Source organism: Lampris incognitus, chromosome 6 (genome assembly GCF_029633865.1).
Source record: "Lampris incognitus isolate fLamInc1 chromosome 6, fLamInc1.hap2, whole genome shotgun sequence".
NCBI classification, from domain to species: domain Eukaryota; kingdom Metazoa; phylum Chordata; class Actinopteri; order Lampriformes; family Lampridae; genus Lampris; species Lampris incognitus.
Window position 1 is genome coordinate 49,708,019 of NC_079216.1, and position 27,352 is coordinate 49,735,370.

Sequence of the window (27,352 nt, forward strand, 5' to 3'; positions counted from 1 at the left end):
AGTTATGCTGGCCCAGCACCCTGTCCTGTACACGTCTTTTGGAATTTACGGGTGTTTTCCCAATTTTGACAGTTACTTACACCTATATAGATTCTTCCGCTAGGATCAGCAAAATTCGTTGACTGGTTAGCACGGTCGCCCATGTTACAGGGAACTCAGGTTCGATTCCGCGCTACATTTGGTGGCAGCGGTGGGATGCATATGCACTTAAAGGCGTGAGGGAGCTGATATGCTGAAGTGCGAGGATGCACTTCCCAAAGGAGAGGTAGTGTAACAATGTACGGTCATGGTGTGTAGACTCGCTAGCCGAAGGGCTAGCGAGTCTACACGTCTGTGGGGATTATTGACTGGTCAAACAACACTGGCTAAACAAGTTCTCAAAACTAAAACTTTGCCCCACGCCAACGTCCTGAATCAGCACTTGACATCAACGTCCAGTCCTTCATTCTTCATCCTGATTTACAAAGACCCAGATGGTTAGAGCTTCAAGGTAAAGAAGAAAAGCAGATTTATTTTCATCTCATCCAGATCGAGCCTTTGACACATCATCTCTCCAGGTCTCATACAAAGGAGCATAGCCCTAATTTTCAGAAAAGCAATTTAGCACCGAGATTTAACTTTTAGTGTCTTCTATACAGCCATTCTGAACAGCCATACTGGGATTATGGGCCACTGTTTAGAGCAAACAAATGTAACAGCCATAGTGGATCACATCAGTGTGAATGATAGAAACAGCAAACAGGAGGAAATATTAGGAAGAAATACACTAGCAAAATTTTGTATGTAGTTCGTCAATTTTACAAAAAGTTATGACCAGTAGTATCTTTCATTATACCTTTTGTGCCTTATAGCCAACTATGCTTTTAGTCCCATTTGTCCACATCCTTATCTTTGCAATTTCATTTTTATTCTTGATCGACTTCAGGTTTTCTATAAATCATATCCAGGCTATATCAATATATCAATATGACGTTTCTTGTTTGTCTTGTCTTGGTCTGACTTGCCTCAGGAGTAAAAGAGCATAGAGGTACTTCAGCATACATATATACATATTAACTGTAATTTAGACATCCGTATCATGATAACAGTGATAGCGTTGAGAATCAGAACCATAATTATACAGTATAGAAATAATTACAGTGATGATGATGGATACTCTCTAAAAACTACACACATACATACATACATATACGTATACGTATATATATGTGTGTACATATATACGTGTATAATACATACATATACACATATATACGTGTATATATACATATATACGTATACATAATCATTTGTTTATATAATGTAAATTCATTTGTCATTTGTTTTTTTCTCTAATTTTTTCTGGCTAAATAGGTAACTTAAATATTTACAATGATTATTTTACAACCGTTGACACAGCCCATTGAAAACATTGCTTCATGTATTTGTAGAATAAAAAGCCAACTGGGGAAAAGGGAAGGAGGGATGGAGAGAAGAATAGTCCCAGTGAATACAGAGATAGATAGGATCTGGAGAAGGGAGCAGGGGAAGAATTGAGGTCAGTGTCCCAGTCCCAAAGTTATCAGTTCACACCCATATACAGGGTCACAAACCCCTTGTTTCAGGGGCATACAGGGTTTTCCAATTTATACTCCAGGAGTGTAAACTAAAACCAAACCAAACCCCATGCTGAATATCCAACCTCCCATTTAATGAGTGTACACAGCTTTCCAAGGATATAAAGAGTTTACAAATCCTGCTCTCTGTGGATGAACAGCATCTCCAGTCCTATGATCAAAAGGTCTACGGTGCCCCATGCTATAGGGGCACCATCATCTCTGTCTCTATTTGGTTTGTCTTGCTGTATGCACAGTACACCCACCCACACCCACACCCACACACACACACACCCACACCCACCCACACACACACACACACACACACAGGGTCTCCATGTCCGTACCCAAGGGGCTTGCTGCATCAGTCTTCAACTCCCTCTCCTCTCTGCTCCTCTTTACATAGCTACAAGTTGTCCCAGAACTGTTTTGAACTGTTGTGTGCACCCTGCCAGCTCTTTCACTTTCTCTGTCATCTCTCGAGCTGCTCCATGCGAGGGATACTGAAGTGCTGCTGTCTTTGTACTGATAACAATATCTTTCAGTTTGTCACAGAGGGCGTTACTTGTCTGTGCCACCCGTGCCCGTACTTCAGGTGACTTGGCCTGGCGTGAGAGGGTGTCACCAATAAACACGAGCTTGTGAGCGCTGAGTATGACAAACTTGCTGTGAGCCACAAAGATTTTTGGTGGCTGGTTTGAGTTCACAGCAGTGAAGAAGGCGTCAATGGCATTTGTCACAGTGGTTACGTTCTGCTCACACTGCTCCTGGTAGAAGAGAAGTAGCTGGCGGTCACCGTAGCACAGCTTGGAACAGGAACCTCCAGAGCTGTTTCGGGCCAGGTGATTTGCGAGAGGGTGATGTGGGGACGGGACCCAGCCCGACATGTCATTGTTGATTGGCCGGCTGACTTCCTGCTCCAACCGCTCAAACTGTTTAATCTTGAGAGAGAGAGAGAGAGAGAGAGGAGAGGAGTGAGCCAGGGGATTAATTAACTCCTGCTCCTCAATGTTCTTTGTGTCACACACACACACACACACACACACACCTGTTGCTGTTCCAGTTGTGTCTTGTTGAGTCTGATAATGTTGCCTTTCTCCAGTAGCTGCCTTTGGTTCTTCTCAAATTCTTCCTTTCCCTAGAAGAGACGAATTAGAGTTACAGCATGCTTACTTCGGTCCTTACCAGGTTCAAAAGACATCTGTTTGATTTCTAATATTCTAATATCAGGGGATTCTTTTGGCCATCATAATGATTTTAAGATTTCCTGTTCAATTAAAAAAGGGGTCTTTAATGTGTTTAGGAAATCACATTGATTTGACAAATTCCAAACAAACAGTATCTCCTGGCTGGAGTGAGTTTTAAAGTGGTCATGGCTGTGTGGCTATCTTGGGTTGAAAAGCCATCACTCCCTTTCAACAAATGGACTGAAATATGCTGACATTGTTTGCATTCATATGATTTGAAAAAACTAAATTGGGAGTGAAGCTGAAGTGGAGTGGAATGGATTACAATTTGGCTGAATGAAAGCTCAAGTCTCTCGCCAAGATTGCTTTTGCTGTGAAACGGTTCCAGCTCGGTAGTCCCCCTTATAAAGCAGTTCTCCATTCAGCCAGCAGGGGTAAGTATAAGTCCTTTCTGAGAAACCAACTACATGTTTGTACCACAGAGTCCCTGTTTTATCTGGTTCTTAGACTGATCTCAGTCCAAAGAACCCTTGGAAGGCAGCAAAAAAAGTTATTTTCATTTATAGTGGTTTCAATAAAAGAAGGCAGCAAACATCTGAGTAAATCTAAGGGTGGTGGAAGTACTTAAGTTCTTTGTAAAATACAAATACGGCTGGTTTTCTGAATCCATTAAAGAACACTGAATACGTTCTTCCCCGTAGAGAGGCTTTTGTATTTCATCCATTTTGATGTTCATGGTGATAATGAACAAGTAAACTTGGTTTTATGTTTTCCTGGCACATTATAAAGAAGTGTAGAAGAATAGGAGTGTCCAATGCTTTGAAAGTAGACTTGGACAAGCCACACAAATGTATACTTTATTACAAATATTTTCAAACAATATTTTTTGATTTGGGTAAGAGAACATAGTTCAAGGATTCCATGAAAGTTATTCGAATGGCAAATTTCAGTCGGGAGATCCTGACAAAATCAAATCGAAAGATTTGCAAAAATGCGAAAAATTAGTTTTATGTGCACTCAGTACTGATGAGTAATGTAGTCAATTGAAGTAATAAAATGCTATGTACGATATTGATGAAGAAATCGATGTTCTCCTGCTCAGTCTTTCCCACAGTGTCTACAAATAACAGAATGCATTGCGCAAAAACATCCGTATCATCATCCATAAAATCCTCTGCGGTAGTGTTGTGTGAGGCTAATGTAGCTTAGTCAAGAGAATGAGGATGTGTTTTTGAACAGCATACTTAGGGTATTACAAACCCCGCTAGGCTGTTTTTCCAGCCACCAACTGACATCACAATACATCACTTGGTGGCTGGGAACAAACTTGGTTTCACTGCCATCTAAGAGATACAGAAACGACTGGGAACAAGTTGCAGGTGTTTTTCATGTGCTATCCCTGTTGCAGACAGACAGAGATATGGTTTAAAATCAGTGAATTTTCCCTTTAGGAAAAGAAAAGGAAAATTATAGGCCCATATCAAACCTCTCGTTTCTAATTAAAATAATTGAAAAAGCCGTTTTTTAGCAGCTGAACAACTTCTTGGCTCTAAGCAACTGTTTTGATGTCTTCCAGTCAGGATTTTGACCACACCACAGCACTGAGACTGTTCTTGTTAAGGTCTTTAATGACATCTGCTTGAACACAGACAGTGGCAGAATCTCAGTCCTGGTATTACTGGATCTCAGTGCTGCATTTGACACAATCAACCACAACATATTACTAGACCGACTGGAAAACTGGGTGGGACTTTCTGGCACAGGAACTAAATGGTTTGAATCCTACTAAAAGGACAGGGACTACTTTGTGTCTATATGTAATTACAAATCTGAGTGGACAAAAAGGACATGTGGAGTTCCCCAAGGCGCCATTCTGGGGCCACTTCTTTTTAACATCTATATGCTCTCACTAATTCAGATTATGGAAAACAACAAAATATGTAACCATAATTATGCAGACGACACACATATTTACATAAACATATCCCCAGGGAACTATAATCCCATACAAGCTCTGAGTAAGTTCACTGAAAAAAAATCAATGATTGGATGTCTCAGAATTTTCTTCAATTAAACAAAGCTAAAACTGAAGTAATTGTTTTTGGAGCCAAGGAAGAATGATTAAAAGTCAGCGCTCAGCTACAATCAGTAATGTTAAAAACCACAAACTAAGCCAGAAATCTTGGTGTAGTCATGGACTCAGACCTGAATTTTAATATCCACATTAAGATAATTACAAAGTCAGCTTATTATCATCTGAAGAATATATCAAGAATTAAAGGATTTATGTCTCAGCAGGATTTGGAAAAACTTATCCATGTATTTCTCTTCAGTTGACTCGACTACTGCAATGATGTCTTTAAAGGTCTTTCAAAAAAACTGATCAAACAGCTGCAGCTGTTACAGAACGCTGCTGCTCTAGTCCTTACTAAGATCAAAAAAGTGGATCACATCACTCCAGTTCTGAGGTCTTTACACTGGCTCCCTGTTCATCAAAGAATTGAATTTAAAATACTGCTCTTGGTTTATAAAGCAGTGAATTTTTTAGGGCCAAAATACATTTCTGATCTTCTGCTATGCTATGAACCATCCAGACCTCTCAGATCATCTGGGACAGCTCTGCTTTCTTTCCCAAAGGTCAAAACTAAACATGGGGAGGGACCTTTCAGTTTTTATGCACCACATATCTGGAACAAACTCCCAGAAAACTGCAGGTCTGCTACAACTCCCAGTTCTTTTAAATCAAGGCTGGAGACTTTCCTGTTTGCCACTGCCTTTATTAAATCAAATGTGAAGCTTTTGATTATCATCTTACACTGTACTGTAACGTTTACTCTATGTTTATATTTGTTTTTAAATGTATTTTTATTGCGTTATGTTGCTTTTACATTTTGTCTTTATGCCTTTTCTGTTTTATATAAAGAACTTTGAATTGCCTTGTTGCTGAAATGTGCTATACAAATAAATTTGCCTTGCCTTGCCTTCCAAGACAAAATCAAACCTGTTTGATTTTCTCTCAGGTCTCCGGGGTGGGCTCTTATGTCCATGACGATCAACAGCCAATGAGCTCTCCGGTTAAAGTCAGAGGTGCTTTGCTCTCACTACAAATACTGCAGTGCAGCAAACCTCAATGGCGGCTGAAAAAGCACTACCTACAAACCGAGTAATGGGGACTTTGGCACATATGATGACACAAAATGCAGCCAGGTCAACAAGTACTCGTGTGTTCTCAATTATTTATTTTGTATATCAGAATATTCCCTTCTTATTTTGAAGTGCTGCATGTTGATTGGCTACATGAAATAGGTGACCTTGTGGTATTTCTCAAAGTGCATTACAAGATTTGGATTCATTGTGAAGCCTTTCAAGGAGTCTTGTAATCTGTCAACACCCAGCAATTTCCAGTTGTTAAATGTGACACCTTCTAGGACAGAAAGACGAGCAAGTTGCAGCCCTGAAGTATGACATATTCTCAAACTAGAAATCATGTCAAGTCATGTCATGTGTAAAAGCATCTGAAGAGCAACTGCATCAATAGATGCATGGTTTTCACCCTGAAAACAAGGCATCTGAGAGCATCAGAAAGCTGGGCAACTAGAAATAGATGCCTGTTACACATACACTTACCCACATACAAGTAGCTACACTACCACCAGCAAGCTAATTTTTACAGCCTTGTTTCGGTGATGTTCCATGTTGAAATTTCATATGGTTTCTGATGACAAAATGTGATGATGTTATCTAGTCTGTATTTCACCTGAGGGATGTGTGTACAGAGGGGAGGGTAAATAAGAAATATGACAATTAGGAACAGTTTACTGGAACTAGGGATCATAGTGCTCTGGTCATTGTGGGGCAGTCTGATCCTAATTGTTTTGAGCATGGGTAGAATCAATTTCTCTAGCATACAAACCACTTGTTTTGGTGGCTGACTCTGTACTTAGCTTTGTCTTGACACAAGCTGCACATTCAAAATGACTGTGCAAAATGACTGTTTATGTGTGCGTGTAATCCCCACAATGATGGCCATAAGAATTTGTCACTTAATACATTTATGTGGATGTACCTGTAAATGAACATAGTCATAGTCTTCCATCCATCCTTCCTCTGTAGTCTCATATGGCCTGTCCAGCCCCTCTTCTTCCTCTGCTGCTGCAAATTTAGGTGGCGACGGGAGGGGTCGTGACTGAATATTCACTTTCTCTCCTCCCTGATAGGCCACACTCCCACTACCAGATCCTGTCATGTGACCGCTGGTCTCCACTGGAATTGGTGGGAGGGGCAGTGTCTGTTGCTGTCGATTGGTCCGTTTGAAAAGCAGTGAGGCATTCCCGTGGAGGAAGGAGGCAAGCTGCTTGGCATCATCAGGAACACCCCTTGCTGTCATGATCAGTCGATCTAAGTCATCTCCTCCTGGTGGTGGTGTTGCGAGAGCTGTGGGTGACCAAGCAATAGCATCCAAACTCTGACTGTGTTGGACAAGACTTTGAAAAACCTCCTCCATCTTTCCCACCTGCCGCCCAAGTTTTGACTGCAATGAACGATCAGTCGCTTGGGCGGCATTTGCTACTGCACCACGGGCAAATTCCAGGAAGTCACGTACTGCAGCTCGCACCCGATCAGCGGCCTGGCGAATAGCAGGGAGGTTTCCTTCCATGTGGGCAGGACTCCGCCAGTTGCCTGTGATGAATGACATTAGAAGGGAGACGTTTGATTCAACAGCTTGCTGGAGACGAGACAAACGCTCCATGGCCTGTTCAAGGTCCAAAATAAGGGGTTTCCCAGGAATGGAACCAAGGGAAGGAAGCGAAGAGGAAGGGTCACGAACAGGGACCATGTCTAAGGAGGAAGCAGAGTGGTTGCTACGTGTGCTGCCTGTGCTGGAGGCAGAGAGTCGCTTGAAGGACAGTGTCAGGTCCTCATTGGTGGAGGGTGCATCACGAACGACCTGAAAAATAAACACCTGGGATTTAATACTTAAGATTCTCTTGCTATAAGCATGTTTTCTTATTTTATTTTTTTCTAGCTAAATAAAACATTAATCCTTTTAGTTTGTCAGCTATAGTAATAGCACTGCCCCTCTCATGGCTACAAATGATCTCCTGATAAATGCAGACAATAACCACAGTGCTTGGTGTTGGTCGTATATTAGTCATCACTCAGTATGTTCCATTCTTAACAGATCTAGGGAGTGGATCGCTATCTTCCCTGGACTGAAATCTAAACATTTCCATTTGCGTTGAGGATTTAACAGCCTCACTGTCCTCATTTTGTGGACAGTGTGATTTTTTTTTTATTGGTACCCTTTGATTCACCATTTGTTAGGACCTCTTTTTATTGCACTGCCATCAACAGACATCTAAACCAAGCAATTTCATTAAGTTAGCCAAATCACATGAACGTTTTTAACTTTTTTTAATAGCTCAGACATTTATCAGCTAAAGGGCTATGTTTTTGCTTTCATTTTTAATCTATATGGCAGTTTGTAAATCTGTTTTGGTCAGAGCTCAAGGTTGTTATTGGTAGTGTTTTGTAGTTTTTATTACCACTTTTCTGGATAAACACTGCTGTTTCTTCACCCTTTAACCCAACATATACGCGTTCTAACCTGTGGTGGTACGTCATAGACATAGTCCCCTCCCCTTTCTCCTCCTCTCTCCTCTCTCTCACGGGGGAAGTCATAAACATCCTGGGTCAGGTGACTTCCCGTCCGCAGGCTGGCTGGGATGTCATAGATCTCCTGCGATGCATGGCTAACGCCTCCATCTCGATGGAAAGACTTGTCTGTCAGGATTGGAGGCGGGACATCATATACGTCCTCTGGAATAGGTGGCTCATCGTCATCGTTGTTAAGGTCATTGTGGTGATAGTGGCCTTGGATACTGCTGTTGCCAGAGGGACCAGGGGTTTGGGTTTTCAGTTTGGTGAAGTGGGGAGGGACGTCATAGGTCTCTTCTCTGATTGACTGAGTGTCAGGAACATCCTTACTGACAGATGGGGGGAAATCATACACCTGGATGGATGGATAGATAGATAGACAGAGAGAGAGGAAAACAGAATGAGAGAGAGTGAGAGAATTGACTGGGCTTTAATTTTACAGTGGAAAAAATAAACCCACATTAGAATACATCACTTTTTTTTGTGGATTCACCCCCCCCTCCCCTTTTTCTCCCAATTGTAGCTGGCAAATTACCCCACTCTTCCAAACTGCCCCAGTCGCAGCTCCACACCCACATCCGGGGAGGGCTGCAGACTACCACATGCCTCCTCTGATACACGTGGAGTCGCCAGCCGCTTCTTTTCACCTGACAGTGAGGAGTTTTACCAGGGGGACGTAGCGCGTAGGAGGATCCCGCTATTCCCCCCAGTTCCCCCTCCCCCCCGAACAGGCACCCCGACCAATCAGAGGAGGCACTAGTGCAGCAACCAGGACACATACCCACATTCCACCTGCAGACACGGCCAATTGTGTCTGTAGGGATGCCCAACCAAGTTGGAGGTAAAACGGGGATTCAAACTGGTGATCCCCGTGTTGGTAGGCAACAGAATAGACTACCACACCATCACTTTTATCAAAACATTCAGATATATGACATGCTGTAACTCAAACACTCAAACACACACACAGACACACACATACATACACATACACACAGACACGCACACACACAACAGCTATACCGTTTGCTGTGATACTAGCGTGTTCTTGTCTGTGCTGGGTGGGGTATCATATATATCCTGACCACTGGCAGGCCCCTTCACTACCATGGGGGGAGTGTCATAGACCTAGAATACAAAGAGAGGGGGAGAGATGGAGAGACAGGAGATACAGTCAAAAACGAATGCAAGGAGGACCTATGTGATAGAGAATAGCACAATCAATACACAACACTGTGAACACACACACACCCCACAGGCCATCCATCACATTTATATCCACATCATTCATAATAAGCCTCAATCTGACACACACAATGACAAAATGGATCAGTGTGGACATTATCACACAGACACACCTGGCACAAGACAATAAAATAATGTCTCATTTTGACACACACACACACACACACACACACACACACACACACACACACACACACACACACACACACACACACACAATGGAGCAGTAATTAAATTATTCTTCAGATGGTTTGATGCACAAAATCACAACCAATTGTTAAAACGAGGGAGAGGGAAGGGTGGGAGGAGAAATAAAGAAAAAGGGAGCGAGAGAGATTAGGAGGGAGCGAGAGGAAAGGAGGTGGAAGAGGTAGGATCGAGTGAAGAAAAGGGAAGGCAGCACAAAAAAAAGGAAAAGGATGGTGCAGGGACAGGAGGGAGGGTGGTGGTAAAAGAGAAATAACAGCAGGGAGTGAGACAGGTGGAGAGAGGGAACGGGGAAGAGGAAAAAAACGCCGATGCATTGAGACCTAGTGATAAGAGATGACAATCAGCGTTTTTAATTTGTTGTCACTTGTCAAACATCAACCCGCTTTAAAGCTACAATCCTAAAGATTTACATGCAAACAAATGTCCTTTTGATAATCCACAAACATCCAAGTCATGAACGGTGGCTAAGACTTTCCCCTGGTTCAGCCCACATAGCAGAAGAATAGGGTAGCTAGCGGCAAGTCTGAAGGAGAAACAAAGATGTTGTGGCTAACAAGCAGATATGGTAGGGTTCGATACAGGAACTAGCCTAAAACATCAATACCTAAAACTCTGGTTCAACCATGTTTTTTGTTGAGCGGTGGGGAAGATATTGACTTAGGTACACAGATGATTTTGTTTCATTGAACAGTTTCTGGAGATTTTGAGTGGTTAAACCCCAATGCGGTCATTACCAGTCTCACTATAGATGTCAGTAAGTAAAACAAGGGTTTTCCATTTATGAATGGGTCTGACAGCGGCGTCCTACGTGCAGACATGAGCATTAAGGATTCGCTTTGGAAATGCCACGTTGTTATCTGGGCGCCGTTGGGACCGTATGAACAAATGCACATGTGAATAAGGCAAATATTTACTCCTGTGATAGGTTGGATTAACTTTGCTGTGGAGTCAAATTACACGGCCCAGGTGACGGGAGCAGCCAACACGAGAGCCGAGCCAGCCGCCTGAGTCCTGTGATGCAACTGGCCTCAGAGCAAATATGAAGGAATAAAAAACGATGCAACTCATGGAGATGAAGTCAGACTATGATGTAAAATGAAGAAAAATGTGGGAGGGGGCAAGAGAAAAGGTGATCAAGGGAAAAGGGAAAAGAGAAAAGAACAAAGATGATGCTTTGCCCATTTGGCCAATGCAGTGGTAAGCCCCTATCTGAATAAATCCATCCACCATCCATCCATTATCCAAACCACTTACCCTACTCTCAGGATTGCGGGGATGCTGGAGCCTATCCCAGTAGTCATTGGGGGCAAGCAGGGAAACACCCTGGACAGGCCGCTAGTCCATCACAGGGCCGACACACACACACATTCACACCTAGCGACAATTTAGTATGGCCAATTCACCTGACCTACACGTCTTTGGACTGTGGGAGGAAACCGGAGCACCGAGAGGAAACCCACACAGACACGGGGAGAACATGCAAACTCCACACAGAGGACGACCCGGGATGACCCCCAAGGTCGGAGAACCGTGGGGTTTGAACCCAGGACCTTCTTGCTGTGAGGCGACCGTGTTAACCACTGCGCCACTGTGCCGCCTATCTGAATAAATACATGTTTTAAATCAACAAAATCATATTTAGGCCCAGTCGCAGTATGAGACACATGTTAATGGCAGATCTAAAGGAGGCCAGAGAGTTGTGAGGAGTGGACGTTGAATATACAAAGCAAGAAAAAGCACTAATCATAAAAGCATCCAATTTCTTCAGGAAAATTAACAATTCATTGCTGCTATGACAGTTTTCAGACACGGCTCTGACGGGCCTTAAAGATCATTGCAGACACACTTAATGCCCGCAGCACGAGACAGCAACACCTAGCAAAGTGTGTATCTGGCAGCACCTCATCAAGACCCATTAATGTGTTGGCAAGATGGATGAATGGAAAGACTTACCAGAGTCATTAATTTCCCTCAGGCCTCTGCTTTTTATTCCCTATTTCTACCAGCTAGATTTATGGAAAAGCTTAACCGGCTGTAAGGGTGGACCTGTTAACTACAATACATGCAACAAAGGTCAGTTTACTTTGGAATTTGACAGCTATTGCTCACAAACAATTACTCACCTTTTTTATTGAATCTATTTTGCTGTTGTGTTTTACGACCTATCAGTATCATGTGTCTAAAATATGGCAAATTAATGAAAAAGCATTCATTTACAATTTTGCTAGCTGGGCTGTGGAAAATCACTAAGGGCTAGTAAATCTCTGACCTCATGGCCAAACCAGGCAAGTGAAAGGAAATCCTTTATGCTAGAACCTGCAATTTGGCAATTTTTGACATTCAGTGAATAGTTTTCTTACATATTTACATTAAATCTGGATTGTTTTAGAAAATCACCACCAACATGGCCCACATGGTTTGGAAAAAAACTGTCTGTATCAACAGTATACAGTGTTTTATTATATTACTAGTGTTATTATAATTTGAATTCATATTGAAGTGGCACTCTGAAGGTCAGCATCCTCTCCCTCAAGGGCCTTGACGCTGCTTCTTTCTCACTCATTTCTCTGCTGTTTGTCAGTGGGTTGTCCCATTTTGTGTGGTTATAACCTTTCTTTAACATGCAATTATAGTGTGTGTGTGTGTGTGTGTGTGTGTGTGTGTGTGTGTGTGTGTGTGTGTGTGTGTGTGTGTGTGGTTTTAGCAGCAGCTAATGGCTACAGTGTGAGTGAACGTATACAGGGTCATAGGAACTCAGTGGGCTGGCCCAGGATTGTATGAGAAAGATTCTGCAAACCCCGTCAGTGCTTTCTGCACAGAGGGAGACAGGAAGACTGAGAGGGGCAGAGGACATGAAGCAGAATATTCCCATCACATCAAATATTGATAAGCTGTAGAATAACGATTCTGTGTCTTTCTTTGTGTGTGACTTCATAGAGACAGCGTTCAAATGTGAAGATACAGAAACACCCCTTTCAGACTGAAATGAGACCTGTTTTTTTTTTTTTTACCGGGATTGCCTTTGGTCTAAAAGGTTCCAAATCTTGCAATATTTGTCCTGGGTGTGGCACAGCAATCTTTCTATGTACTGACACAGCATTTGCCTGGAACGGTGTTTGCCTAAAAAGGCCTCATAGTGTCCCAGGGTCCACGTACTTGATTTGTTGTGTTGGATGCTAGGTTAATTAATGCTACATCATGCAAGAAAGAACATTGATGAACATTTTTCACAAACTTAATTAACGCTGGTTAGAGGCTGTTACATTAAACACTCAGCCAATTCAAAAGTGAAGATAAAGACTCCAGACTCACATTGTCGTGCTAAATATTTCTCACTATTCTGTGGCACTGTGGTTGCAGTGTGGAGCTGATGTTATAACAATGCTGTGTAAGTACTGTTTATATACATGATCCTTGATTATTAATATGTTAGCTAATACCAACACATTGTAATGATCTAGTTCACTCAACATGCCCCCCCCCTTTTTTTTCCTCCGCAATTGTATCTGGCCAATTACCCCAATCCTCCGAGCTGTCCCGGTCGCTGCTCCACACCCTTTGCTGATTCAGGGAGGGCTGCAGACTACCACATGCCTCCTCCGATACATGTGGAGTCGCCAGCCACTTCTTCTCACCTGACAGTGAGGAGTTTCACTAGAGTGACGTAGCTCATGGGAGGATCACGCTATTCCCCCCAGTTCCGCCTCCCCCCGAACAGGCGCCCCAACCGACCAGAGGAGGTGCTAGTGCATCGACCAGGACACATACCCACATCCGGCTTCCCACCCACAGACACGGACAATTGTGTCTGTAGGGATGCCCGACCAAGCCGGAGGGAACAGGGAACACGGAACACGGGGATTCGAACAGGTGATCCCTGCGTTGGTAGGCAATGAAATAGACCGCTACGCTACCCGGACGCCCCTCACTCAACATTTTTTAAACTGAATGTAAACAGGGACTTTAATTCTCTTGGTTGCTCAATGGAAAAGAAGTGATCTGATGAAACACGAAGTCCATGGATTTGGTGGGTATAACTGAAAGGTGGGCTTCCCAGGAAAAAGCTGGAATAGACTTTGTAGTTTGAAAAGGAGGCTTATAAAAATCCTAGTGCTTGAAATCCAGGAAAATTGCAGGTTTTAAGTGAGAAGAGGGCTGAACTTTGCATGGTACTGTCTCAATGTGCACATGTACTCAGACTGATGGAGGTGAAAGCATAAAGGTACACAATTTATGTCTCCGTCGTTCTCACCTGCGTATTGTACTGTTGGCGAGTGGGCGGCACGTCGTATATATCCTGATGCCTGGGAGGGACATCGTACTCACTCTGGTCTGATTTCACCGTGTCGTACACATACACCTGGCCCACACGAGTAGGAACTACCACCTAGAGACAAGCCGAGAAGAAGACAAGTTCAAAACATGTTCAAGCATCGACATGTGGTGCACATTCATAAAGACCGGCAAAGTGACCTTGAGACAGAAGGAGAAGAAAGAAGAGAGAGAAGACATGGAGAGTAAAGGGGGAGTAGGATTCATTTACTCGTCACACTAAATTAACATTTACACCATAGGTGTCTCTGAGTTTCTCCTTGGGACTCATGTTCATTAAAACAAACCAGTGTTCAGCAACAGACTGATGATCGGGACACACGCACGCACGCACGCACGCACACACACACACACACACACACACACACACACACACGCACACACACACAGCAGCTCAAATGCATACTGAAATACATACAAACACCCTTACCCACACATACAGTAAAATGTCAACTGCAAAATTGAAATTTTCGCCAATTGACCAAGGCCCATTGCCTTTCTACTGGTATTTCTCATGATAAGGTCACAGAAATGCAACTTGGGCAAATACATAGTATATATATAATTTAAGGGAGGATGCAGATTGAGTGAAATAGCCTGCAGTGGCTCTATCTGAAAATAAAAGACACCAGCTGGGGCCCAAGGCAAGGAAATCTGTCAGGACGACAGGTTATAGTATATATTCAGATGGCATATTTATAAGTTCAGGTGTGGTATACAGTGATAGACAACATTCACCATAGTTAAACTGAGTGATATTGATACAAGCCAGCAGAGCTGATTGGCATTTTCTAATGATTACACTGATTTTAATACATGAAATGCTGGAACGACTCTGTTCCTGATCTTCTCAGCAGGCTGATCCAAATCTGCAGGGTCAGCCATTCCATTGTGTTATTGTCATTGAGATCAGTTATGAGATTTTTAAATTACTGGACATTATATTCTATGCTAACTGAAAAAGCCCAAGCGTAGATAAGGATGGATCTGGTCAGCCTAAAGCATGTGTGGGAGGTGGGATACCTAACTTCAGCTAACATTGATGAGTAAAAGTGCCCATTAAGTAACCCCAATGTCATACGTGTTCACACACATGCACGCAACCCTTTGACATCTCCATTAGCAGGTTAACTGATAGGGCCACTTTATTTTTGTCATTGTACAGTTGTTCAGTTACAATGAATTTGTTCTCTGCATTTAACCCATCCTATTGTATAGGAGCAGTGGAAAAGCTGCAGTGCCCGGGGACCAACTCCAGTTGTTCTTTCCATTGCCTTGCTCAGAGGCACAGGCAGGAGTATTACCCCTAACATGCATGTCTTTTTGATGGTGGGAGGAAACCGGAGCACCCGGAGGAAACCCACGCAGACACAGGGAGAACATGCAAATGCCACACAGAAAGGACCTGGGACAGCCTGGGCTTCGAACCCAGGCCCTTCTTACTGTGATGCAACAGTGCTAATCACTGGGCCACCGTGCTACCCCAAAATTAGCGCCGCTTGTTCATTTTGGGAAAAAAAGGCTTCTGTATGAATACTAAAGGTGGACTATGGCTCACGGGACTGTTACATCACATCCCTTGTATTGGTAAATACCTATAACACAATTATGTGTGTTGGCAAGCAGAAGGTCATCGTTTCACAGAAATTCCTCTTAGCAACACTCCTCTCATCTGCCTCTTCCTTCCTACACTCTCCCTCTCCCATCCATTTATCTCTCTCTTTCCTCTTTTTTATCTCTCCTTGATCTGTGCCCGATGTATGAGGAGAGAGAGAGAGAGAGAGAGAGAGAGAGAGAGAGAGAGAGAGAGAGAGAGAGAGAGAGAGAGAGAGAGAGAGAGAGAGAGAGAGAGAGAGAGAGAGAGAGAGAGAGATGCAGGCACTGCACCACAACCAGGCACAGTAAAACATGGGCTTTTAAAAAGGTCCACTGAATCTACACTCCCAGTTTTCCCAGAGTAATCTGAGACATGTGAACTGGGCGCGTTCACAAATGAAGCCCGACTGTCCATTGATGTGGACAAGCTTCAAAACTACTGCCGTGGCCAGAAACAGCAGAAAATACCTCACTGCGGGGGAAAAGCTCTATGACACAGATGTCAAGTTGAAAGAAAAGGGGAACAAAATGAATGGCGGTACAAAGTCCTCCAGTTCAGCTGTACTGGTGGGTGTTTACGGGGAATCGTCCATGTGCTCGCATAGCACAATCTCTCCGCTCCTTCTGCAAGGCGTGAGATCCTGCCTGTTCTGGGTTCCCCTGGTGTAACGCCGTGTTACACTCACTTCTCTTTATCATGTAGATGCATTCTTGGTCCAGCGATGACCCCAGGGACTTCTCATTTCATTTCATTGCCGTCTATATTAGAATACAAAGGCGGTCGAGACACCCGCAGTAAACCAACAAGACATTGTGTTGTGGAGTTCGGGGAGTTCAAAACTGGCTCTAAAATGTCTTGGCTTATATCTAAACTCTAAACCATGTCTCAACTCACGTCTTATTTGTCGAACAGGGAGACTTCTTTGCTGTTTAACGGCAAATTTACACTGACCCACATACGCGGGACCAATCTGATTAGCGACACTTTTGCTGGTTATAGCAAAGTAGCAGTAGCCGTAAGAGAAGAAAAACACTAGCAGTACCAGCAAACATGGCTTAGGACTTTAGCCCTACACATGCTTTAACATAATAATAATAATAATAATAAAAAAGAATCAAAACGCCAGTTGTATATTATTGTTTGGCTGTTTGAAAAGGTGAGAAAGACGACAGACAGAAGAAAGCAAGAGCCAAAGAAAACAACGGAGACCAAGATAGACAAAGACAGAGTTTGAACCTGGAGCCATACAAGCCATGCCAGCTATGTGGAGCATTTGGTGACCACACACACACATACACTCACACACTCACACACACACACACACACACACACGCACACACATGCACACACATGCACACACTAAGGGCAGTCTGTGGTGGTATTAACAGATTAGTTTAAGGGAAAGCTGGGAACACATGCACACTAAAACACAAACTATGACAAATGCTAAATGAAGAATGAATGGTGTCTGCCTATCTGTCTGTAGGCGTCTATAAATGTGTGTGTGTGTGTGTGTGTGTGTGTGTGTGTGTGTGTGTGTGTGTGTGTGTGTGTGAGTGGGTTTGGGTGTCAGTTGGCAAGTTGGACAACAGTGCAGGCTTCATTAGTCTCCAGTTAATCTCACACCATGTGGTGAAAAATCTAGACGGTGGATCCTGGCATTGATGTTGAGAGGTAGGCACTGGCTCTGCTAACCCTACAGATTAAGCATCAATTTACCGCCACTTCGCTGCTTATTTAGTGTTAATTAAATCTACGCAACCTGCTCGATTCTCTGTTGATTCAGCCTTTCTATTGCATGGAGTCGAGGATTTGCGCCCTAACACAGTGGCACACAGCAAGTAAGATTTACCATTAATTTTCCATTAATCATTAAAACCTGGTATGACATTGATCTACCTTTGATTTTCAGTGAATTCAGCACTTGAACACGGCATGAGGGATTTATTCTTGATGTTTCAGCACACTGGTACTGGGTCTTAGCCCCAGATGGGAACAAATTCATTCCTTAGAGCACAACCCTCTAAACTCTCGCCCCGGCGGAGGCTGCATTGCTCAAAGGCATTAAGTTGCAAGATGGAAACGTCTCTATGCTATACCAAATGCATGGGGTCCATGTGGACTTTCTGAGCCTTGCACAATACTTCAATTTATGTTTATTCATGAATGTCCAACCACCCTATACAGTTGCACCTATATTTCACTTTGACATTCTGTTAGTCACCATCCCAAATGTCAACACACAAATGGAAAATTATATTATGATTTCTGTTTTATGGAACCAATATTGTGTGTGTGTGTGTGTTTTTTCTTGGGTGTGTGTATTTGTGAATATGATCTTTTGATAGTCTGAATGGGGGAGAAGTCTGGGCACTTCACATACAGTGGCTAGGACAAGGGTAATATAGCAAACTGCAAACTAAGCACGCACGCACGCACGCACGCACGCACGCACGCACGCACGCACGCACGCACGCACGCACACACACACACACATAAATAAAACACTTGAAAGACCACAAACAATAAAGGGGTATGACATGAAACTTGCATAAAGAAATTCATTTGCCGCAATCAGTGGAGTGTATGATACAGCGTTGTATGTGAGGGAGACAAGTCGAGGGCAACACACAAAAACTAAGAGTGGCTGTCTATGTATGAAAGAGAGGGGAACTGTATGTTTTGATGAGAAGCAACAATACAATAGATCGATATTAATTACTCACGCACAAAGGAGAGTCCATTTTCACTAAAGTCCAAACCTGTTTGTGACTGTGTAGATAGGTAACGCAAGGGGAATACAAAATGTATCATTTCATTTCTAACATGTGCCTGCACATTGTTTTTAATGACAATAAATTGAATTGAATTGAATCTTAGCATGAAAAAAAATCCCCGCTCTACCCACGCTGTGGTAGAAGCCACATACGGATGCACACCCATGCACACAACAGTCTGCCATACACCACTAGGCCCACTCGGTCTGCATTCTCTCATACAAGAAAATGCTAATTGCTCTCTCTCCCTCTCTCCCTACCCCCCCACCTCTCTCGTATACCCTCCCTTTACACACTACCAGAGCAGAAAATGAGTCCACTGCAGGTAATATGGACACGCACGATGACCTCCTTGCTCTAGATCCCAGTGTGGGAAGGGGCATGGCGGAGAATGTGCACTCCATGTGTGTATGTATGGGTGTGTCTGCGCCTCCAAATGTCACTCAGCTACTAGGAGAAAGCCACACCAAACCAAAACGCAGTCTCCTCCTTTTTCTCTCAAATTCTCTCCCTCTCTTTCTCTCTCTCTCTATCTCAGCACATGTGAGCAGTAAGAAAGTGGCTTTTTAGAAGAAAGCATAAATTATGGCCTGTGCATATTATGTAAGGCAGTATTTCCATGGGAAATTTCTTTATGCAGGGAGGCTCCTGGAAGAGCATTTACCACTCCACAGCCCTCTATGCTCCCCTCCTATAACATGATGGCCATTTACAGACACTTCTCACTGACGCCTCCCCCCCACCAAAGTCCCGGGGCTTGTCCCACTAGCCCACACCTTGGTACACCTCCCCCTCTTCCCCACCGACATCCCTGCCTCCATCCCTCCAACCCCACCACTGATAACAGGAAGAATGACACTGAGGTCTCCATCTCTCCACCACATCTTAGTCTGGCCATCACTGCTAACCGGGTGGAGGGGGGGGGGTGGCAACTTCCAGGGAAAGCTGATCAGGGAGCCTCTGATGATATCTGCCTCTGGTGCCTGAAGGAGTGTGCTGACTAGTGCATACAGCTTTTTCCAGGCCATTTCAAACACTCTCTGGAAACCATCCCACCTGTTTCCGGTGCTTAAGAAATAACGTCCCTGGTGACCCCTTCTCTGGCCTACCATGAAAACCTTTGAGGCTGGTGTTTGCCTGACTCAGACCCCAAGTGAAACATTTCAGGGTTCCCACTCCATTTGGAAATCATTTCCCTGAACTTTTCAAGGGCATTTTCCATGACCTTTGCTTGGATACACATGCAGTTGGTATGACAGCCATTGCTCAGAGAAGGTCATATTATGCAGTCTGGACTGTCCAATAATGGGCTGTGTAACTTTTAGCTGGTCACTGAATATACACCAAAACATTAAGCACTAACATGCAATATCAGTGGATTAAAATGTGTAAAAATGTGCTCTTAGCTCAAGAATATGATAAATATGCCAGTTTAGCAAGTAGAAATATACTAAAAAAAAATATTTAAAAAAAATACTAAATAATATTTCCAGGACAATTGATCAGTTGTATCATCTTCCAGGTGTTTTCCATGACTGGAAAGCAAGTCTATAAATATCCAGGTTTTTTAGGATGTATATATCCAGAGCCCCTTGCAGCTTATTCGCTAGGCACGCAGCGCATGATGCCATCATCGTCATCATCGGCTTTTTTACAGCTCAATCAGAATAAAACAGAAGTACTCATCATTGGTTCAAAGGCTCCGAGAGAGAAAGTGGCCTCCAATCTAAATACACGAGGATTCAACCCATGCTAAGAAGCAAGAAATCTGGGGGTGATTTTTGATTCTGATTTTAATTTAAAGGGTCATGTGCTGGGTGTCACAAAAACAGTATTTTATCATCTGAAGAACATTTCCAAAGTGAGGCCATGTCTCTGAGCAACACAGAGAGACCGATGCACTTTTATACCTAGCAGGCTAGACTACTGTAATGCTCTACTTTCTGGTCTACCGAAGAATGCAATAAATCAGCTACAATTAATTCAAGATTCTGCTGCACGAGTGCTGACTAAGACCAAAAGGAGAGCACATATTGTGCCTATTTTAAAGTCTTTATTGTTAGTTTTCGTATCTATTTTAAATTTCTTTGTTAGTTTATAAGGCATTACATGACTGCACCAGACTAACTCTCAGAAATGCTCTTGGTTTATGAACCAGGAAGGCTCCTCAGGTCCTCTGGTTCTTCTCTTTTAGCTGTTCCACAAAGCAGAACAAACACATTTGCTGATGCTGCTTTCAGCCAATAAGCTCCGAGCCGTTGGAGCAGCCTTCCAGAGGATCTGAGAGGAGCTGGAAATAATGATGTTTTTAAACGTGAACTAAAAACCCATCTATTTAGTCTGGCTTTTATGTAGTGTTTTATAATTCTATGGTTTCATTATTTGTACTTATTTTATTTATCATCATTATCATTATTTATTTCATCATATTTATCTTTTATTGTTGTCTTATTCATTTATCTTTTCTTTTTCATTAGCTTGGTGTGCATTAGTCTCTACATCCATTTTTAACATCCTACGTTTTGTCATTCGCTTGTAAAGTATTTTGAATTGCATTTGATTTGTTTGAAAGGTGCTACATAATTAAAGTTTGATTGACTGATCAGCTACCTGACTCACAGTAACTTACCCCATTTACATAAGGCTGGTAGGACTATGTTTTCTTTGGACTTTGGAGTACCTTTTACACCACCTAGTCTGACCTGTGGGAAAAACTCACAGATGGCAGGGGCTCCTTTGGTGCATTGGATCAGGGATTACCTAACAGGATGGTTGTGTGGCACTGTGGACCCCCCAGTGAGCTGCAAAGTGTCCCTTTCTTTAAACTCTCTTCATCTTCGACTGCAAGTAACTCTCTGAGTCATGTCAACCTTAGAAAATTGCTGATGACTCCTTTGAGAGTCAAGACAAGTCAAGTCAATTTTATTTGTACAGTGAGTTGTATCAGAAAAAATACAAGTGTCATTTCACATACAGATATATACTGTGTGTGCAAGAGACCAGGTGGAAGGGGAGTAAGGCCAAGAGCATCGGAGGTGGGTTCAAACTCTTCTACCATGGTGCAAATGGGAGGAAAATTGGGGTAGGGGTAATTCTGAAGGAACAGTATGTCAAGACTGTTGGAGGTGAACAGAGTGCTGGACAGAGTGATGAGTATGAAGCTGGAAATCGAAGGTATGATGATGAAGGTTGTCAGCGCATATGCCCCACAAATTGGGTGTGAGATGGACGAGAAAGAAGAATTCTGGAGTGAGTTGGATGAACTGGTGGGGAGTGTATCCAAGGAGGAGAAAGTGTTGATTGGAGCGGACTTCAATGGGCATGTTGGTGAAGGGAACGGAGGTGATGAGGAGGTGATGGATAGGTATAGTGTCAAGGAGAGGAATTTGGAAGGACAGATGGTGGTGGATTTTGCGAAAAGGATGGAAATAGCTGTGGTGAATATGTATTTCAAGAAGAGGGAGGAACACAGGATGATGTATAAGAGTGGAGGAAAGTGCACACAGGTGGACTATAGCTTATGTAGAAGGTGCGATCTGAAAGGGTTTGGAGACTGCAAGGTGGTGACAGGGGAGAATGTAGCTAGGCAGCTTTGGATAGTAGTCTGTAGGATGACTTTGGAGATCATGAAGAGGAAGAGAGTGAAGGCAGAGCCAAGGATCAAATGGTGGAAGTTGAAGAAGGAAGACTGTTGTGTGGAGTTCAGGGAGGAGTTAAGAAAGGCACTGGGTGGTACTGAAGAGTTGCCAGATGGCTGGGAAATAGTGAGGTAGACAGATAGGAAGGTATTTGGTGTGTCATTTGAACAGAGGATGGAAGCCAGAGAGACTTCGTGGTGGAATGAGGAAGTACAAGAAAGTATCCAGAGGGAGAGGTTGGCAAAGAAAGGATAGTCAGAGAGATGAAGAAAGTAGACAGGAGTACAAGGAGATGTAGCGTAAAGTGAAGAGAGAGGTGGCAGAGGCAAAGGAAAAGCCGTATGGTGAGTTGTATGAGAGGTTAGACACTAGGAAAGAGAAAAGGACCTGTACTGATTGGTTAGACAAGAGCGACAAAGCTGGGAAGGATGTGCAGCAGGTTAGGGCGATCAAGGATAGAGATGGAAATGTGCTGACAAGACAGGAGAGTGTGTTGAGAAGGTGGAAGGAGTACTTTGAGGGGCTGGTGAATGAAGAAAATGAGAGAGAGAGAGAGAAGGTTGGATGATGTGGGGATCGTGAATCAGGAAGTAAGGTGGATTGGCAAGAATGAAGTGAGCGCAACTATGAAGAGGATGAAGAGTGGAAAAGCAGTTGACCCAGATGACATACCTGTGGAGGGATGGAGATGTTTGGGAGAGATGGCAGTGGAGTTTTTAACAAGATTGTTTTAAGACAATCTTGGAAAGTCAGCAGATGACTGAGGAGTGGCGAAGAAGCTTACTGGTACCGATTTTCAAGAATAAGGGTGATGTGCAGAACTGTAGCAACTACAGAGGTATAAAGTTGATCAGCCACAGCATGAAGATATGGGAAAGAGTAATAGAGGCTAGGTTAAGAGAAGGTGACGATTAGCGAGTAGTGGTATGGTTTCATGCTACGAAAGAGCACCACAGATGCGATGTTTGCTTTGAGAGGGAAGTATAGAGAAGGCCAGAAAGAGTTACACTGTGTCTTTGTGGATTTAGAGAAAGTATATGACAGGGTGCCGAGACAGGGGATGTGGTATTGTATGAGGAAGTCGGAAGTGGCAGAGAAGTACGTAAGAGTGGTGCAGGATATGTATGAGGGGAGTGTGACAGTGGTGAGGTGTGTGGTTGGAGTGATGGATGGGTTAAAGGTGGAGGTGGGATTACATCAAGGATCGGCTGTGAGCCCTTTCTTGTTTGCAGTGGTGATGGACAGGTTGACGGATGAGATCAGGCAGGAGTCTCCATGGACTATGATGTTTGCGGATGACATTGTGATCTGTAGTGAGAGTAGGGAGCAGATTGAGGAGAGCCTGGAGAGGTGGAGGTATGCACTGGAGAGAAAAGGAATGAAAGTCAGTAGGAGCAAGACGGAATACATGTGTGAATGAGAGAGAGGACAGCAGAATGGTGAGGACGCAAGGAGTAGAGGTGGTGAAGGTGGATGAGTTTAAATACTTTGGGTTAACTGTCCAAAGTAACGGGGGGGTGCGGCACAGAGGTGACGAAGAGAGTGCAGGCTGGGTGGAGTGGCTGGAGAAGAGTGTCAGGAGTGATTTGTGACAGAAGGGTACCAGCAAGAGTGAAAGGGAAGGTTTAAAAGATGGTAGTGAGACCAGCTATGTTGTACAGTTTGAAGACAATGGCACTGACAAAAAGGCAGGAGGCTGAGCTGGAGGTGGCAGAGTCAAAGATGCAAAGATTTTCGTTGGGAGTGATGAAGAAGTATATTAGAGTGACAGCTCAGGTTGGACGGTTTGGAGACAAAGCAAGAGAGGCACGATTGAGATGGTTTGGACATGTGTGGAGAAGAGATGCTGGGTATATTGGGAGAAGGATATTGAAGATGAAGCTGCCAGGCAAGAGGAAAAGAGGAAGGCCAAAGAGGGGGTTTATGGATGTGGTGAGGGAGGACATGCAGGCGGCTGGCATGACAGAGGAAGATGCAGAGGACAGGAAGAGATGAAAACGGATGATCCGCTGTGGCGACCCCTAACGGGAGCAGCCAAAAGCAGAAGTCTGATTTTTAAAGGCTGTGTGTATTTCTACCTGAGCTCTGAGCCCTGTCATACAGTGATGTGTCATTTACCTCCCCTAATAATTAATTGTAATAACAGGCTTCAGGAAAGCAGGAATAAAACACACAGCACCTTAATTTTTTTTTTTTTTGGGGTTTCTCCACCGCATAACATGCTGGTATAACCCTACATAGTATGTAGCATTGATTTTTACACACTGTAACAGGCAGTATATAGTGTGAAGTCACAGACACAGCATATGCTGCTATGGTCCACTACAGTGCGTGTTTGTGATTCCATACATGCACAGGTGTTGTGTGTGTGTGTGTGTGTGTGTGTGTGTGTGTGTGTGTGTGTGTGTGTGTGTGTGTGTTTGCTTTGCCGATGTGTGTAGGAGGGAGAAATGTGTTTGTAGTGCTAAGAAAGGAGATGTAACTAACACACATACCCCCCCCCCACACACACACACGGAGCAGACTTCTAGAGGCAATACCCAGCGGCCACATTGCTACACGCAATCCTTAACACACCCACGCGGTCATTCATCATTCACCTTCTCTCTTTCCTCATCCCCATCTCCTTTGCCACCAGCTCTCCTTTCCTCTCCTCTCCTATTCACTTCAATTCACCTCTCTTTCAATTCTCTTTTTTCTCTTTCCCGATGCCCGTTGGCCCTGTGGATACATCCACTCAAGCTCAGCGTGTTTTTGTCTCTCTTTTATCTATGCCAATCTGTTTCTGTTTCTTCGTCTCTCAACAGCCTCCTCTCTCCTCCTTCTGTCCTTTCAGATGAATAACCATATCCTGGCACAAGTCACATTGCTCCTTGGGTCTTTCTCTTCCTCTCTCTTCCTCTCTCTCTCTCTCTCACCCACAAGCGCGCACACACACACACGCACACACACACACAACCTATATTCTCTTTTCACACCTCTCTAAGCACTCTTCCCCTATTACCTTCTTTCACAGATAAGTTATTCTGTTCGCACATCATACCCTTCCTCTGCCCATTACCCCATCTCTCCCCTCCCCCACTGTTTCGATGAGATCCTCTGGGTGGGATACACTTACAGCAGGATAATCATTATCTGCTAGGATCTATACCTCACACACCAACGCCCACGTACACCCACACGCGACTTGAATACATCCCATTCGCTCTTGCTGGCTTTGTCTGACTCTTCCTACAACACTGGTAAGGCCATTTCACGACAGCACCGCTTGTCTTGGTTATCCACTTATTAAATGTTTGACCTGAGTCCTTTTCTCCCAGCTGAAGGTGAAATTACGATGGCATCCCCTCTATAGCAAAGTACCTCTGAGTGTATTTCCCCTACTTGTGCATTTCCACTTGCAACTTCACCACCTAAAGCTCTTGTGCAGGAGGACCCTGCAGACATCTTCATGTGCTGAACAGTATACAGAGTACAGAGCTGTACAGTTGTTGTGAATTATTCCTACTATACGAATAAACTCAGCATTGTATTTTGCAGCGTTTCATTTTCTTCTACTCCTCAATCATAGTTACCACCACAATCCCCACCATTCTCGCCTCTCCTCCTCTATCTGATTTTGGCTGTAATGTTCTTTGTACTCTCTCTCTCTCTCTCAGACAATGTCAGAACAATGGCTACATCTTTCATCACACTTCAATTACTGTTAAAGTGTGTGTCTGTGTGTGTCGTGTACACATCTGGGAATGGGTAAATGGTAGCATGAAAAAACCGGCATGGTAAATATATTGGTTTACATATATATATATAGATATATATATAGATATATAGATAGATAGATACGTAGATAGATAGATAGATAGATAGATAGATAGATAGATAGATAGATAGATAGATAGATAGATAGATAGATAGATAGATAGATAGATAGATAGGTGTGTAATGCTTGACAGCGATGTGCACATATACACAAAAAGTGACTTCAAACTTTTATCAAACTGGGTGTATATGTGCATGTGTGTGTATATGAGTGTGTGTGTGCTCGCTTGTGTGTTTCTGTGTGTTAGCAATATGAGAGAGAAAGGTTGCCGGGTTTATTGACGTGTGTGATATTTAGTCAAAAAAATGTCATCATACCACATGGGGAAGGCTTTCAGCTCCACCCTCTCTCCCGCTTACCATCTTCTCTATTCTCCCTAACACTGTCCCAAATGTGGGTACCTTAGACACGCAAAATATATAAAAACAATATTTTTAAGCAGGGAAAATACAGAGTACATACTTTTGCGGGGTACTCTGACAGTGAAGAGACAATTCTACCGAGGCCCAGACAGTTGGATAAGTGTTAGCTGTTTTTCTGAGTGAAATGTAGCCCTCCCTGGGTGTGTCCATGAACGTCATGACACTAATGCAGTGTGTGACCACTGGGGACCCCCCCCCCCATCTCTCCATCACTCCCCTTTTTTCCTCAAGAGAATCCCTCCCTCCCTTCCTCCACACCCTTCTCTTTCCTTCCCTACCTCCACATTTTATGTTGTGACAACAATAGGGCAGAATGTCACACCAGCGGGACATCCCTTCATCTCTGCCTCACTCTGTCTCTTCCTCTCTCTGCTGAATTCTTCATGGCCCGCAGCTCTGCAGTAGCCATGCCTTCAAATAAACACCCCTTTGAGTTTGGTCAACACTTTGGGCCCATTTGCAAAATGACACATGATAAAAGTGAGTCTGCATTTTCACAGAACGTTTTGTATTATGGGTTTTCAAATAAGACTAGCTGTATGTATCACAAAAGGCGCAAACAACCACATGCATGAGTTTTTCATGATTAGCGTACTTGCAACCATGGAGGGTAAAACTGAATTTGATCCACCATAAACAGAATTGTTGGTTGAAGAGGCAAAATAACAGCTTCCCAAGTGACTGTACATATATATTAAAATTACAACCAGACAATAAGGGAAAGGATCAGTGGTAAAGTCGGTGTGATAAGGAAAACAAAAAGAGCAAAAGATATATTTAACAGATGATATCGATATAAGACTAAGGACCATTTGCAACATTTTTTTCTGGTTTTGATGACTTTTCCTTCTTGCTATTACAGCTGCAATAT

The 27,352-nt window shown here is 43.4% G+C and overlaps 1 protein-coding gene across 2 annotated transcripts in view; it reads right to left on the bottom strand.

Moving 5' to 3' along the window:
• Positions 1 to 132: 132 nt before the first annotated feature.
• bcar1 (BCAR1 scaffold protein, Cas family member) overlaps positions 133 to 27,352 on the bottom strand; it is a 117,817-nt gene continuing 90,597 nt past the window's right edge. For both annotated transcript variants that reach the window (XM_056281344.1, XM_056281345.1), the window contains exons 3-8: positions 14,148 to 14,282; positions 9,464 to 9,568; positions 8,391 to 8,795; positions 6,849 to 7,730; positions 2,644 to 2,733; positions 133 to 2,536 (exon numbers count right to left, since the gene is read on the bottom strand). In XM_056281344.1, the coding sequence (XP_056137319.1) occupies positions 1,994 to 2,536; positions 2,644 to 2,733; positions 6,849 to 7,730; positions 8,391 to 8,795; positions 9,464 to 9,568; positions 14,148 to 14,282 (2,160 nt within the window). In that variant the 3' untranslated portion in view covers positions 133 to 1,993. The remainder of the gene's footprint in view (positions 2,537 to 2,643; positions 2,734 to 6,848; positions 7,731 to 8,390; positions 8,796 to 9,463; positions 9,569 to 14,147; positions 14,283 to 27,352) is intronic.